The sequence below is a fragment of the Carcharhinus amblyrhynchos genome, chromosome 27 (assembly GCF_965287045.1).
Source record: "Carcharhinus amblyrhynchos chromosome 27, sCarAmb.v2.hapA, whole genome shotgun sequence".
NCBI classification, from domain to species: Eukaryota; Metazoa; Chordata; class Chondrichthyes; order Carcharhiniformes; family Carcharhinidae; genus Carcharhinus; species Carcharhinus amblyrhynchos.
The window spans coordinates 25,808,428-25,823,058 of NC_137350.1; the positions used below are offsets into that span (position 1 = coordinate 25,808,428).

General features: G+C 40.0%; 1 protein-coding gene across 5 annotated transcripts in view; it reads right to left on the reverse strand.

The window, feature by feature from the left end:
- Nucleotides 1-14,631, reverse strand: part of nbr1a (NBR1 autophagy cargo receptor a) — a 67,784-nt gene that overhangs the window by 52,010 nt on the left and 1,143 nt on the right. For all 5 annotated transcript variants that reach the window (XM_080213319.1, XM_080213320.1, XM_080213318.1 and 2 more), the window contains exons 2-4: nt 3,978-4,040; nt 3,058-3,076; nt 103-125 (exon numbers count right to left, since the gene is read on the reverse strand). In XM_080213319.1, the coding sequence (XP_080069445.1) occupies nt 103-125; nt 3,058-3,076; nt 3,978-4,040 (105 nt within the window). The remainder of the gene's footprint in view (nt 1-102; nt 126-3,057; nt 3,077-3,977; nt 4,041-14,631) is intronic.

The window sequence follows — 14,631 nt, forward strand, 5'->3', positions numbered from 1 at the left end:
ATCATTGTATTCTGAACCATTTTCCTTAGCATACAAGTTAATAACAATGCTTAATGTTGTGGAAAATTAAGCAAAAGGAACAGGATTAAATAATACAATTACCTTTAAAACTTCTTCATATTCCTCTGTTAGAGAAAAAAATTACAATAGGTTTTTAAAAATTGTCACAAATGAGTGCAAGTATACAATATATAAAATATCCAACATGCACTATACCATAGTTATTAGCTATGCCTATAACACTACATTCTGAACTCTCGTTTCCTTCTCTATGAACAGTATGTTTTGTCTGTGTAGCGTGTAAAAAACAATACTAATTCATGTGACAATAATAAATCAAAATCAACTGATTTCTGGTATTTCGGAGATGTTCGGGGAAAGTTTTCACTCAGAGGGTGGTGAGTGAGTGGAATCGGCTGCCATCAGTGGTGGTAGAGGCGAACTCGCTGGGGGTCTTTTAAAAGACTTCTGCATGAGTATCTGGGATCTAATGGCATTGGAAGTTACAGATAGTTCTATGGGGTGGTAGGTATAGATGTGATCAGCGCAACTTGTGGGCCGAAGGGCCTGTTTGTGCTGTAGTGTTCTATGTATATGTAATTAGCTGTAGTGCATGAAGGACCAAGAGTTGAGCCCATAAAGAGTTTCAGTCAGCGCTTGACTGTTAAACCTGCAGGTGTCTGTTTCAGCATTTCCAGGCAAGATCAAGTCACAGCAATCAACAATTAGGCCCAAAACTGTGACAAATCAAGACTTTGAAAGGGTGTATTAGAACCATTTCGACCTATTTTCACCCGAATAGTCAAAATCATCCACGTGAAAACATTTGAGGTTAGATAATTTAAGTGTGCATTTTTATTGGACGTTTCATTATTACATGCCAGATGCATAGGTTAATTTAAATTAAAGGTATGAATCATAACAGAATACAAAACACATCAATTCAACCTGGTCAGTTAGGAAATAAGGTGACAATAGGTGCAATACTGAGCACCCAGTGTGCCCTGAGCCTCTTTGTATAGAGAAGATACCCTTGCATACTAAGAAATTTACTCGTTGAAACTCAGGGTTGTTTGGATCGTTTTGTGAAAACAGATGCATAGAACATAAGAACATAAGAACATAAGAAATAGGAGCAGGAGTAGGCCATCTGGCCCTTCGAGCCTGCCCCGCCATTCAATAAGATCATGGCTGATCTGTCGTGGCTCAGTTCCACTTTCCCGCCCTCTCCCCATAACCCTTAATCCCCTCTCTTATCAAAAACCCATCAACCCGCTTCTTAAAAATATTTAGCGAGGCAGCCTCCACCACTTCAACGGGCAGAGAATTCCAGAGATTCACCACCCTTTGAGTGAAGAAGTTCCTCCTCAACTCCGTTCTGAACCGCCCCCCCTTTATCTTGAGGCTGTGCCCCCTAGTCCTACTGTCTTTTTTGAGCGGGAAGAGTCTTTCCACCTCTATCCTATCCATCCCATTCATCATCTTATACGTCTCAATGAGATCTCCCCTCATTCTTCTAAACTCTAACGAGTACAAGCCTAGTTTATTCAGCCTCTCCTCATAGCTCAACCCCCTCAACTCCGGTATCAGCCTAGTAAACCTCCTCTGCACTCCCTCCAGGGCCAAAATATCCTTGCGCAGGTGCGGCGCCCAAAACTGCACACAGTACTCCAGCTGCGGCCTCACCAATGCCCTATACAGCTGCAGCAAGACCTCCCTACTTTTATATTCAATCCCCCTCGCTATGAAGGCCAGCATCCCATTCGCCTTCCTGACCACCTGCTGCACTTGCAGGCTGGGTTTTTGCGACTCATGCACAAGGACCCCGAGGTCCCTCTGCACCGTCGCCTGCTGCAGTTTTTCGCCACGTAAGTAATAGTCCTTCCTACCATTCTTCCTACCAAAGTGGACCACCTCACACTTGCCAACATTAAATTCCATTTGCCATTTCCTGGCCCATTCGCCCAGCCTATCTAGATCCTTCTGCAGACTCTCCACACCCTCCGCACAATTTGCCTTTCCCCCAATCTTGGTGTCATCAGCAAATTTCGACACCCTACACTCGGTTCCCTCCTCCAGATCATCTATATAAATGGTAAATAGCTGAGGCCCCAGCACCGACCCCTGGGGCACCCCACTAGTCACCAACCGCCAATCCGAATAGCACCCATTGACCCCCACTCTCTGCCTCCTATTTGACAACCAATCCTCTATCCACGCTAACACCCTACCCCCAACTCCATGTCCTCTGACCTTCTGCAGTAACCTCTTGTGAGGTACCTTATCAAACGCCTTCTGAAAATCCAGAAAGACCACATCCACCGGCTCTCCTCTATCCACCGCCCTAGACACATCCTCATAGAACTCCAGTAAATTTGTCAGACACGACTTCCCTTTAATGAAACCGTGTTGCGTCTGCCCTATCAAGCAATTCCCTTCAAGATGCCTCGCAATTTCCTCCTTAATGACGGATTCTAACATTTTACCTACCACAGACGTTAAACTAACCGGCCTGTAATTCCCCGCCTTTTGCCTGGCACCCTTCTTAAACAACGGCGTAACATTAGCCGTTTTCCAATCCTCCGGCACTTCCCCGGAATCCAGCGACGTCTGGAAAATAACCACCAAGGCATCCACTATAACCTCCGCCATTTCTTTCAGAACCCTCGGATGCATTCCATCCGGTCCTGGGGACTTGTCCACAATCAGCCCCTCCAGTCTGTCGCGCACCACCTCTCTAGTAACAGTAATGTCATTAAGACCCTCCAGTCCTACCACCTTTCCATCGCTAACACCCGGCAAATTATTCACGTCCTCCTCCGTGAAGACAGAAACAAAAGGGGTGAAAAAAAAACTTAGATTTTAAATTTATTCATTACAAGTACTGGCATCACTGCACAACTAATTATTTTGCACTTTTCAAATTCTTGCAAGCAAGCCACAAGTTTTTGAAGCCAAACAAAATTATACTGTTAAATATTTAAAATGTGCACTATGCTAAGTTAAATAATCTGACAGTTTTTTATATTTACAAATTTAATTATAATATGCACTTACCTGCACTGTTAACAGACACCTAAAGGGGGAAAAAGATCATGAAATAAAATATAGTTCAAAAAAATTCCAAACATTACTTTTACAAAAATAATCACTAACAAAGCTAATGATTAAGGTATTGAATTACACAGATTTCCATTCCTTAAACACACTAGAGATAGTTAGTTGGGAGCTGAACATTAAAACAGTATCACATAGTTAATATGTGATAACATGCATTTTGGTTAGCTGAGCATTTGATTCATGCAGAAACCCATCACAAATGCCTCCAGTTCAAGTTATGAGAAAGTTACACCTGTAGTTTCAGCTCACCTCATTTGAAGTGCAATTATGGACACACTGTACTCAATCTCAGAGTTTTGTTGCAGATTGACAAGACTTTGGACCTCATGCATGCACAGGAAAAGAGGTGGAGTTTAAATAGTTAAAAATCCTCCACACTCCAAACCAGCACAGACCGCTGGCAAGCTTCCACTGTTGATATAGCTAACCAAACTATGAGTCAGCTTTATCTAAGCCCCGAGACAAATTTATTCTGACACATCCCATTAATAACCCAGGCCGGCTAGCCATTCATCAATGGTGCCCTGCAGCACTGGCTCAATTTTCAGTTTAGTAGATCTGCTAGGAATTCAGAGCTCCAGTCTTTCATTGGTGCGTCCTCTCAGCCACCTGGGCCAAGATAACCCAAACCCCTCCCCACATAAATAATCTTATTTGGTCATTAAGATAACATTCAAGCACAGGTTCACGTTATTACAGACAGAAAGCATCAGGAGTTCCTTGGGAAGCACAGCTCAGCACAGAAAATAAGACTACATTAATTGTGATGGCTTCTGCGATTAATGTTCTAAATAGTGCTGTCAACGAAGAGCCAAAATTAGAACCAAACAAGATACTGATGCACAACAGGAACTCACTTCTTCATTATCTTCATCAAAGTACTTCATCTGCATATTGCTGAGATCAAAGGAAACTTGTACCTAAAAATTAAAATATACTAGTTAAAATACAGAAAATATCAGTTATAGAACATGTCACCCATAATAACACTTTACACATCTCACACATTGAGTCCAACTCTCCAGCACCACAGTTTGTGGGAGGTGAATTACTAAACAGCACTGTTGAAAGTAGAAGGCAACAATTAGTTCTAATTAGCACCATTATTTCAAATTAAGATTGAGAACTCACCTAAAACAAAACGCAACAGCAGACTCTTCTCCATCCCCTCCCTACCCATTTTTATTCCCACCATTCCACACAGCCCACCACATCCTTGTCCATATTTAGCAAACTTTTTGGTGGGGGATGGTTTTTGCAGCGGCTAAATAGTCTAATCCTGGAGCCAAGTGAGGCAGGGGGTGCTTGATCAGGCAGTGGGTGAAATGCTGCACATTATTTCTGCTGTTGCCACTTGGCATCCACCTCCACTTGCCAATACTCAAGGTACTTGCTGCCACAGTCAATGCTTCCTCTCCAGTTTCTGTGCTCTAGGGTGAGTGATTACCACATGTCAGTTGGGGTGGGGTGGTGCTGCACATATTTAGGGAGGCTTTCCATTACTAGACCCAGATAGAATACAAACCCATTACCATCTCACCAGCTAATCTGCACTGGATGTTAGGAGGCAACCACAGTAAGAAGTCTCTCAATATCACGTTGAAGTCCAACAGGTTTATTTGGTAGCAAACATCACTAGCTTTCAGGGCTTTGCCCCTTCGTCAGGTCAGTGGGGAGGCAACACAGCATTGCCTCAAATTAACCCACTCAAATCAGATTTCCTTTTGTCCCCTGTCAATGGCAGAAACAAATCTCCTCAGACAAATCATGCTTAAAATGAGAGTATTCTGCTCTGATCTTATAACACTTGATTTCTACTACTTTGCATTGGTCACAAGTCTTGTTTTAAGTTTTTTTTAATGCAACTGGTCACAAGTTTTGTATTCAAGTTTTTAATGCAGAGCTAAGAATGTATGAAGCCAGAAACATCAGCATTACATTTAATCAGTGTGATCAGTGAAGTCTGTTTATTAAGGAGCTAACAGCTGAAGCAATGCATTTCTACTAATCAGAAATGGCAGAAACTGTCAAGCCCCACTTCCAAAATAGTTTTAAAAAATTAGTCTGATTATGAAAGGTCAGGTAAGTAGATATTGTACAGACTTGCACCAATCTCCTGAAATCTGTACAATTCAATTTCAAGGCAATATTTAATTTTTAAAAACATTTTTACTTTTTAAGAAAGTCATTTCATTTTCAAAAGGTACATATTCCTTTCAGACATGATAAATGCAAGCTTCTTTTCATAAAAATTCTAAAAACATCTTGTGGATGAAGTATAATAAATTGCATTTAGGATTACTTGCAGAGAACTCAGCTAAAAATGCTACACTTCATTCTACAGTATTGATTTCTACATTAAAAGTTGCAATTGGCCATCCTCAAATGCTATCCAGATTGCTCTGCAATTAGGGCACCAAGTTAACACTAAAAAACTACAAGGTCAGTACAGAGAGAACAATGCTAAAGCTTTGTGTAACACTGAAACAATGGAGTCCATCGTGTACAGATTCTTGTCCCCATTCGAAAATGTTAAATTCTGCAATGAACTGGCTCATAGCAAAGGTAACGCCTTCCCCACCCTGCCCGCCCACCCATATGGGGACCCAAATCGCAACATTTGGCATCAGTTTGGTTGCAGGAGCTGCTGAAGCATGCTCCAACGCAGAGGAGATAATCCTACATACACACACACACACACACATACAAAGGCCACTTTACCACAGCCAATTCATCTAACCCGCATAATCTTTGGACTGTGGGAGGAAACTAGAGCACCCAGCAAACATCCATGTACACACAAGAACGTGCAAATGCCACAGACAGTCACTTGAGGCCGGAATCAAACACAGATCCCTGGAACTGAGCTGCAGTGCTAACAAACCACTGTACCATCTACTTATACAAAATAATTTAGATTTCAAATCGCAATGAAGAATGATCAAAACTGCAAACTGATGGCTTTGGAGAAAGGTAGAGATTAGACAATGATGGCAATGAAATTTAAATCTAACAGGTGGACCATCTTTACTCAGAGCGTTATGTGCCTTGGTCAGTTTGGTAGATAGGAATGCACAAGTGGTTTATTTATTCTATAAATGGAATGTTAGGGTCAATGAGTATCACCCATTGTTTTTTGAGTGCATGAATCTGGACAAAGACTGTTGCTGCCTGTTTTACCAGAAATGTCAAGCAATCAGATGTGACCTTTCCAACATCCACATATGTACTTCACAGCAGACTTATTCTCTCCTCTCTAGCTTGGGGGAGATGGTTTAGTTTAGTCATTCATGACCCAAGTAAACTTACATTAACACCACAATGAACATGAAAGTTCCGTAGTCGCCACATTCTGGCACCTGTTCAAGACACAGAACTTAGCATGGCCAATGCACCTAACTGGCATGTCTTTTGGACTGTGGGAAGAAACTGGAGCACCCAGAGGAAACCCACGCTGATAGAGAACGTGCAGACTCCACACAGACAGTGACCCAAGCCAGAAATCAAACCTGGATCCCTGGCACTGAGACAGCAGTGCTAACCTCAGAGCCACCCATTTGGCAGCTACATTATAGCAGGTCACTTAAAAACAGACTAAAGGTCACAAGTTTAAATTGTGACCAACTGAAATCAATCCAAACAAATTAACTTCTGAAATGTCCCTAGTCAGTTAATGTTGCAGATTCTGAAATATTTTCAAAACCTAGAAAAAGATTTATAATATTCAAGAAAACCAGTGATTAAGCCTGACCTCACAATAGCTTCCGGCCCAAAATTTCTCAATGATAGGAATAAAAACCCACTGCTTACAAAGCTGCCTCTTATTCATTAGCTTGGTGACTGAAGAAAGCAAACATTCCACCATTTTTTGCAAAGAGAAATTACACGCACCATCCACATGGCTGTAAGAAATTCTGTTGTGATTTTGATTTATCATTTTATTGTATACTAATGCATGTGACAAAGTATGGTTTCTTCCAGCCTTGAGGATGATACAGGCTGTACAAGGCTCTGGTCAGACCTCATTTGGAGTACTGTGAGCAGTTTTGGGCCCCATATCTAAGGAAGGATGTGCTGACCTTGGAAAGGGTCCAGAGGAGGTAAACAAGAATGATCCCTGGAATGAGGAGCTTGTCATATGAGGAACAGTTGAGGATTCTGGGTCCAGAGGAGGAATTACTTCAGCCAGAGAGTGGTGAATCTGGGGAACTCTTTGCTGCAGAGGGTTGTGGAGGCCAGGTCATTGAGTGTTTTAAGACAGAGATAGACAGGTCCTTGATTAATAAGGGGATCAGGGGTTATGGGGAAAAGGCAGGAGAATGGGGATGAGAAAAATACCAGCCATGATTGAATGGCAGAACAGACTTGATGGGCCAAATGGCCTAATTCTACTCCTATGTCTTATGGAATGTAGTGTTAGAGTCATATGGTTGTGGTGCAGAGAAAGATCAACAGTGCGAGGTAGGTCCATTCAAAAGTCTGATGGCAGCAAGGAAGAAGCTGTTTGAGTTGGTACTCGACCTCAGACTTCTGTATCTTTTCCTGAAGTAAAAAGATGATGTAATTAAAGACCCCAAGGTTTGTGGGGCCCTTAATTATGCTGGATGCTTTTCTGAGGCAGAGACAACGGATGGGAAACTGGCTTGCATAATGGACTGGGCTTCATTTGGAGTATCTTGCAGTCTTGGGCAGAGCAGGAGCCACACTAAGCGTGATACAACCAGAAAGAATGCTTTCTATGGTGCATCTGTAAATTTGGTGAGAATCATAGCAGACATGCCAAATAGTGTCAGCATGGGGGGGGGAAGGGACCAGGACAGGTTGGTGATCTGTACATCTAGAACTGGAAGCTCTCAACCATTTCTACTCTGTCCCCATTGATGTAGACAGGGGCATGTCCTCCATTACGCTTTCCTGAAGTTGATGACTATCTTTTTCGTTTCATTGACATTGAGGGAGAGATTGTCATCGCACCAGTTCACCAGATTCTCTCTCAGTCCTGTACTATCTTTTATCATTGTTTAAGATCAATCTACTACAATGGTGTCATCAGCAAATTTGAAAATTGAGTTGGGGGAATTTGGCCAAAGTCAGGTGTATAAGGAGTACAGTAAGGGCCTGAAGACACAGCCTTGAAGATGATCATGGAGGAGGTGTTGTTGCCATACTGATTGCAGTACGTGGGTTAGGAAGGGAGGAGCCAAGCTCAGGCCACCCCTGCAGGCAATCCCCCACAATTAACACAAGACAACCAAGCAAAGGTAGTAAACGCACTTCCTTCCCACAAATGGGGAAGGAATAAATTGCAGGTAAAAACTATTGATAGTGAACATATATTGCAGAGTACTCTACAAGTCGTATCAATTTACTTACTTCTGTTGTTCGGGTACAAGGCCCAAGTCAATTATCAGTAAAGTCTACCAAGACATCTAAAAGTGCTCCAGAAATCCATGAGCACACAAGTAGGCCTATAAATAATTAATTAAGCATGTATTTTGAATCTTCAAAAATGTTGTTGTTTAGGTGACAAGGTTTATGGAACCAAAGTATGAATAGGATCTAAATTACATTTCAGTGTAATTTGTATGTTGATCTTGATGACTTATTTGGCCACAAACTATTAGGCATATAACAATATTCTAAACAACATGCAAGTAAATTCATGAACAGAGGATAGTTTTAGTATATATGTATCCTTATGGTATGTCCAATGCTATACAGTGTACATCATTAAAGCTGAAATCAATCATTTGGATGAACATGAAACAGGTTTCCAGGTAATTCATTGTAAGAGGAGCCTGGAATGACAAGCCAATGTTTCCTTGCAGAACCAAAAAAAGGTGAGAAACATCATGGGGCTGAAATCTGAAATCTATGGAATGAAAGTTGGGTAAATATTATAACCGGCAGGTGTGTGCTACATCAAATGATTGCTCAGTCAAAGATAAGTGACAGCTTCTAGTGTTGAAGTCTTAAACTTAGAAAATAGGAGGAATTTGACCATTTGGCCCATTGAGCCTGTAATTATGGCTGATCCTCAATCTCAAAACCACTCTCCCACTGTCCACCCCCCCATACCCTTTGAAATCTTTAGTATCCAGAAATCTTTGAGTTGGCCTCCACAGCCTTGCATGATAGAGAATTCCAATGATTCACCACCGTCCTTATGACTTGCCCCATATCTTGAGACCCATATCCTTGTTCTAGACACGTGTACCCCACAACCAGGGGAAACATTAATCCTACATCTGGACTGTCCAGCCCCAAATGTTTCAATGACATCCCCTCCCATTCTTCTAAACTCCAGCGAATGTAGGCCTTGTCGACCCAATCTTTCCTCATACAAAATCCAGTCATCCCAGGAATCAGTCTGGTGAACCTTTGCTGCACTCAGTTGCAAGTTTTTTTGGTGAAAAGATGAAAACTGGTCTCTTACCTGTATTATCAGGATAAACAAGAGAAACTTGGGTTCAAACAAGTTAAAGGTAAATTTAGGAAGTGATTCAGGAAGTGTTTCAAAAAAAAACATGATCAATGAGTGGAGTGGACGTTTGATCAGCAAAACAAACTTTGCAATTAATCAAGAAACAATTGGATATTGATATTGCAATTTTTTTTTGGGGGGGGGGGGTGGGTGGGCAGCTGTTGGGTTTTCCTGGATGGATATTTGTGTTAACCTTCTGGTTGCAACAACCTATCAAAAGTAAATAATAAAGAACCAATCATCAGCATGTTACAGAATAACAAATTAACATTTCCCAGTCTGCAAAGTCTATCAATAATTTCCCTACGCTACTCCCAGCCCACCAGAACCTTGTTCAGTTCACAACATTGGTGGGAATCTCACCATTTGCAACTCCCGTACATAATGATGTTGGGCGTGTCTGATGGATGCATACACAAGTATAACTTCAGTCTATGAAGGTAGATTTGTTTTCAGGTTGCATGGCTAAAATTCAATTCCTAAATGATTTTTAAATCACCAATCGTTTTGAGGAGTGATTATTCCATGGACACCAGCTGGTAACTTGACGTGAGCTGCGACTGGTATCACTTGTGTTTAAAAGCTTCCACTCACGTCCAAGATACAGCATCTGTCAACTCACTTCATTTGCACGATTCCCCAATGCATTCTGCTACACCCACATCTGAAACATTGCAGCACAAATCTAACTTTTGGATTGAACAATGCAGACAGTAGAACTAAAGGTTACATCATTACATGTATCTAGTCTTCAATGATGCACTACACTAGATTCATAGTTAGTTCCACAGCTTTTCCAATAAGACTTCCACAATTCTGACATGTTTTTCAGCTTACAAGGCAGACTCAAATTAATATTTTCATGCAAGTTTGACGCCAATTTTTCTCCTCAAGCTGATCTGATGGTTAACCACTGTTGCTGAACCCAAATTTACTGCATTGGTATACTTCAATCAACTCGTCAGAACATATTTACAGGAAAACTCTCGATACAAAAAACATCAAAAAGTATTGCAATCCAGGATTGCTCAACTTCAAATGAAAACTGAGAAATTTTAAACGTAAAATGCATCAAATTATCTCATGGTCTGTTCCTCGTTAAAATCAGTGTTCCTTCAAGAGTCAAATTGCCTGTCAATAGTTTTGTGAAGATTTTCTCTCATTGGCATGCTTTTACAGACTGATCCACATGGTATAAAAGATAACACATCAAATTCTGCAATGAATTGGATTCCAAACTATATACCATAGATTATTTTATTGAAGACAATTCAAATTAAGTTTTTTTTTATGCATTATATTAACAATCTGCCTAATCTCTCCTCGTAACTTAACTCCTGAAGTCCCGGTGTCATTCTTGTAAACCTTTAGTGAACTCCCTCCAGAGCTAAAAGGTATGATGCCCATGCCTGTTCACAGTACTCTAAGTGGGGTCTAACTAGGGTTTTGTACAACTGCAGCATAGCATCTGCATCCCCCATCTCCAGTCCTTCAGATATGAAGACCAACATTCTGTTTGCTGCACTTGTTTATGGCATTTTAAGGGGCTATGAACCTGAACAGAATCCAATATGGGAAGGAAGAAAGGAGCTGGAAAGAAAAGTGCAATTCTCTACATGAACTCAGTTAGCTCCACACACAGCATAAAGAGTCTATTATTGCACAAGTTTTAATATTTGAGCTTTAAATTAAATTTGTTTGATTTGGCAATATCATTCTCACTCAAGTTGGAAGGTTATTGGTTCAAACTCCATTCTTGAACACAATCTAGGCTGATACTTTGCTGTGACGAGGGAGTCTTTTTTCACGAGACTCATCATACCAAGGTCTCTGCTCGTTCAGCTAAGTGGATGAAATTAATTCCATGCCATTACTTTATGATCAGTGAATAATTTTTAATGTTGTGGCCTACATTCATCTCTTGATGAGAGACTGGGAATGCTGGTATCTAGAGAGATCTGGGTGCCCTCATACACAAATCATAGAGAAGTACAACAGGCATTTAGGAGCGTGAATGGCATTTTAGCCTTTATTACAAAGGGATTGGAGCATACAAATAATCAAGTTTGTTACAGTGAGACCACATCTAGAGCACAGTGCACACTTTTAGTTTCCTTACTGAAGGAAATAAATACTTGTATTGGAGGGAGTGCAATGAAACTCCTGAGATGGATTCCTGGAATGAGAGCACTGTCCTATGAGGAGAAAGTGAACAGACTAGGCCCATAGTCTTTAAAATTTAGAAGAATGATGGGTGATTTAGTTGAAACCAAATCATAAGGAATTGGACAAAGTTCATTCTGGAATGTTCCTCTTGGCAGAAGAATCTAGATCCAGAGGTCACAATGTCATAAGGAATTGGCCATATAGGACTGAGGAGAGGAGCAACTTCTTCACTCAAAGGATTGTGAATTTTTGGAATTCTCCATTCCACAGGATAATGGATGCTCAATTGGTGGGTACCTTAAAGGTAGTATCATATAATCTATTGATCTGTAAGGGAACCAATGGATACACAGAGATGGTGTGGAAAGGAAGGGATGAAGCAGATGATCAGCCATGATCTTAATGAATGGTGGTGGCACAAGATGAAGTGTTGAGGGGCCTACTCTGGTTTCCATTTCGTCTCCTCTTACATTCTACAGTGAAATTATTATTCAACACAACAGTGTTAAATATTGCCTAGTCAAATTGTTTGCCTAAAATTAGATAGTTCCTCTTCTATATGACCCTTCAATTAGAATTATTAAAAATACAGTCAAAGTTAGAATTGAACCTGTGTCCCTGGCACTGTAAGGCAGCAGTGTTAACCACTGTGCTGTCCTTGTTAGCCACTAATCTGTTCTCATGTATTTGTGTTCATACTCTCCCTTGGTTCCTCTTATTTCACATTTATTGAACATAGCTCAGCACAACATTGAGGGCCGAAGGGCCTGTACTGTGTTGTAATGTTCTATGCTCATTTACCCTATTGTTAGCTGTGGATGCTACCTTGGACAACTTTCCCATCGAGTTCCTCTACATCAACAACTACACTACAGAAGTACAACAAATGCTGTGAGACACCTTGAAAGTCCTGAGATCATGACAGTGTCTCATAAAAGGCTTATAAAACAAAACATCCTCCAGCAGCATATTAATATTTTGTCTAAATCTAATAGGGGATTAACAAATGTAAAACTTTACAAAGATTTTTATTTGTAACTCTTTTCTGGACAGGCAACCTGACCTTTACACAGAAATTTGCTGAAGCAGGGTTGTAATTATTGGGTGACTTTCATCTTTAGCTGCACCCTGTTATGCTGTTTATATACCAAAAACAAAAAATGTTTCATTAATCAAGACATTTACAGCATATCTTTAGTGTTACGCAAGGAAGCAATACTTTAAAGAAGCCACCTTATTTAAATGATTGTGTTTAAGTTATCAACCACTGATGCTACATGTCAGCATTTGAGAGGGCAGAGTATTGGCTTAGTATTATGTTAATTCCACCTAACTGGATGACTGGAAGTCAGCAGGATAAATGAATTGAAATTGTATAATTAAAAAACTCAACTCGAATAACCTAGATCAAATGGCTATGCTTTTATTACCCTTTTCAAAGAATAATACAAAGACGACATAGCAACTTAATGGAGTACATCTTTTTTAATGTGTTTTCATACTAGATAAGAGCACTGAGTACGGGAATGTCATTCCAGACTGTTCTCATACTTTTAAGAGCTTAGCTAAAAGCAGATTCCCCCATCTAATGTTGGTATTTGGTGCTCTAAATGAGTTAAATTAGATATCTCCAAACTGCTCATGGTTCTGTAATCAGTATTATTTACAAACACAATAATGTTTGATGCAAATAAAGGATTAGCAACTTGGTTTATTAACTAGAGGACAAATTAAGACAAAGGGCTGTTAAAAGGGTTTTACTTGCAACTTGATAATGACCTACAAAATCTCAAGAGAAGCACAATTCTTGTAACAAACTAAACACATTTGTTCTCTCCATCAATTCGCTGAACTGTCAGTTAGCAGGTTTTAATATTTGTAACTATTCACAGGTTACAAACACACAAATACTAAATTATTTGAGGGAATATTCCACTTCTTACAATGTTTTAAAATCATTTGGAATGAATTACGACTCGACATGTACAAGTATAAGCCAATTGGATTATTAGGTGATTGCTTACATACAAGAGAATAAACAGACAAACCTGCACAACACAAGATTCGACTAATACAGGAAGTTGTGATAGACCAAAACAGTAGGACAATTCCCAGGAATTTGGGTGTTTTCAATCAGCATAGCTTTGGCCAGGAATATATGAAAAACAAAGCCTCTCCAACCGCAAGCACCACTCAAAATCCTGTTAACAGAATAAGTTTAACACTACCTGAAAAGGCTTTTAAACTGCAGATTTGTTAGCCAGCATTACATGACAAGCACATACCAAGGGATGCATTGTATCATGAACAGATTTTACATCTGAAACTATTCCTTCCTAGATCCATAGCAATGCCACAACACCATGATCTGTCTAATGAACGGGATATGTTCATGTATATCCAAGCAACCTCACAATCTAATTTTTATTCATTTGAAAACAATGAACAGTGTCACAACGTACCATAAATCTTTATATCTATTTGTTATAAATGTACTGACAACTACAAACCAAATGTTCTTTTAACTAACACCCATGGATCAGAATCAATTGTACAAGGAATCATAGATGTGGTTTCTCTTGAACTGTGCAAAAAACTTGATAAATCAAAGACATGATGAACAGTCATTCTGCACTCAACACTAATTCTGCTGCTCTATCCACAAAATGCTCCCAGGCCTGCTCAGTTTAACAACAACTTTTTTCTTTTATTTTAAACTCTTGCTTTGCTTTTACTTTAGGATGAATCAAACATATTACTTCATGCCTGCTACAGATCAGAAAGGTCAAAAAAATTATTTTGATTTGAGAAACAGACACGATGATTTTAAACTGACTTTAAAAACTTTACTAAACCTAGAA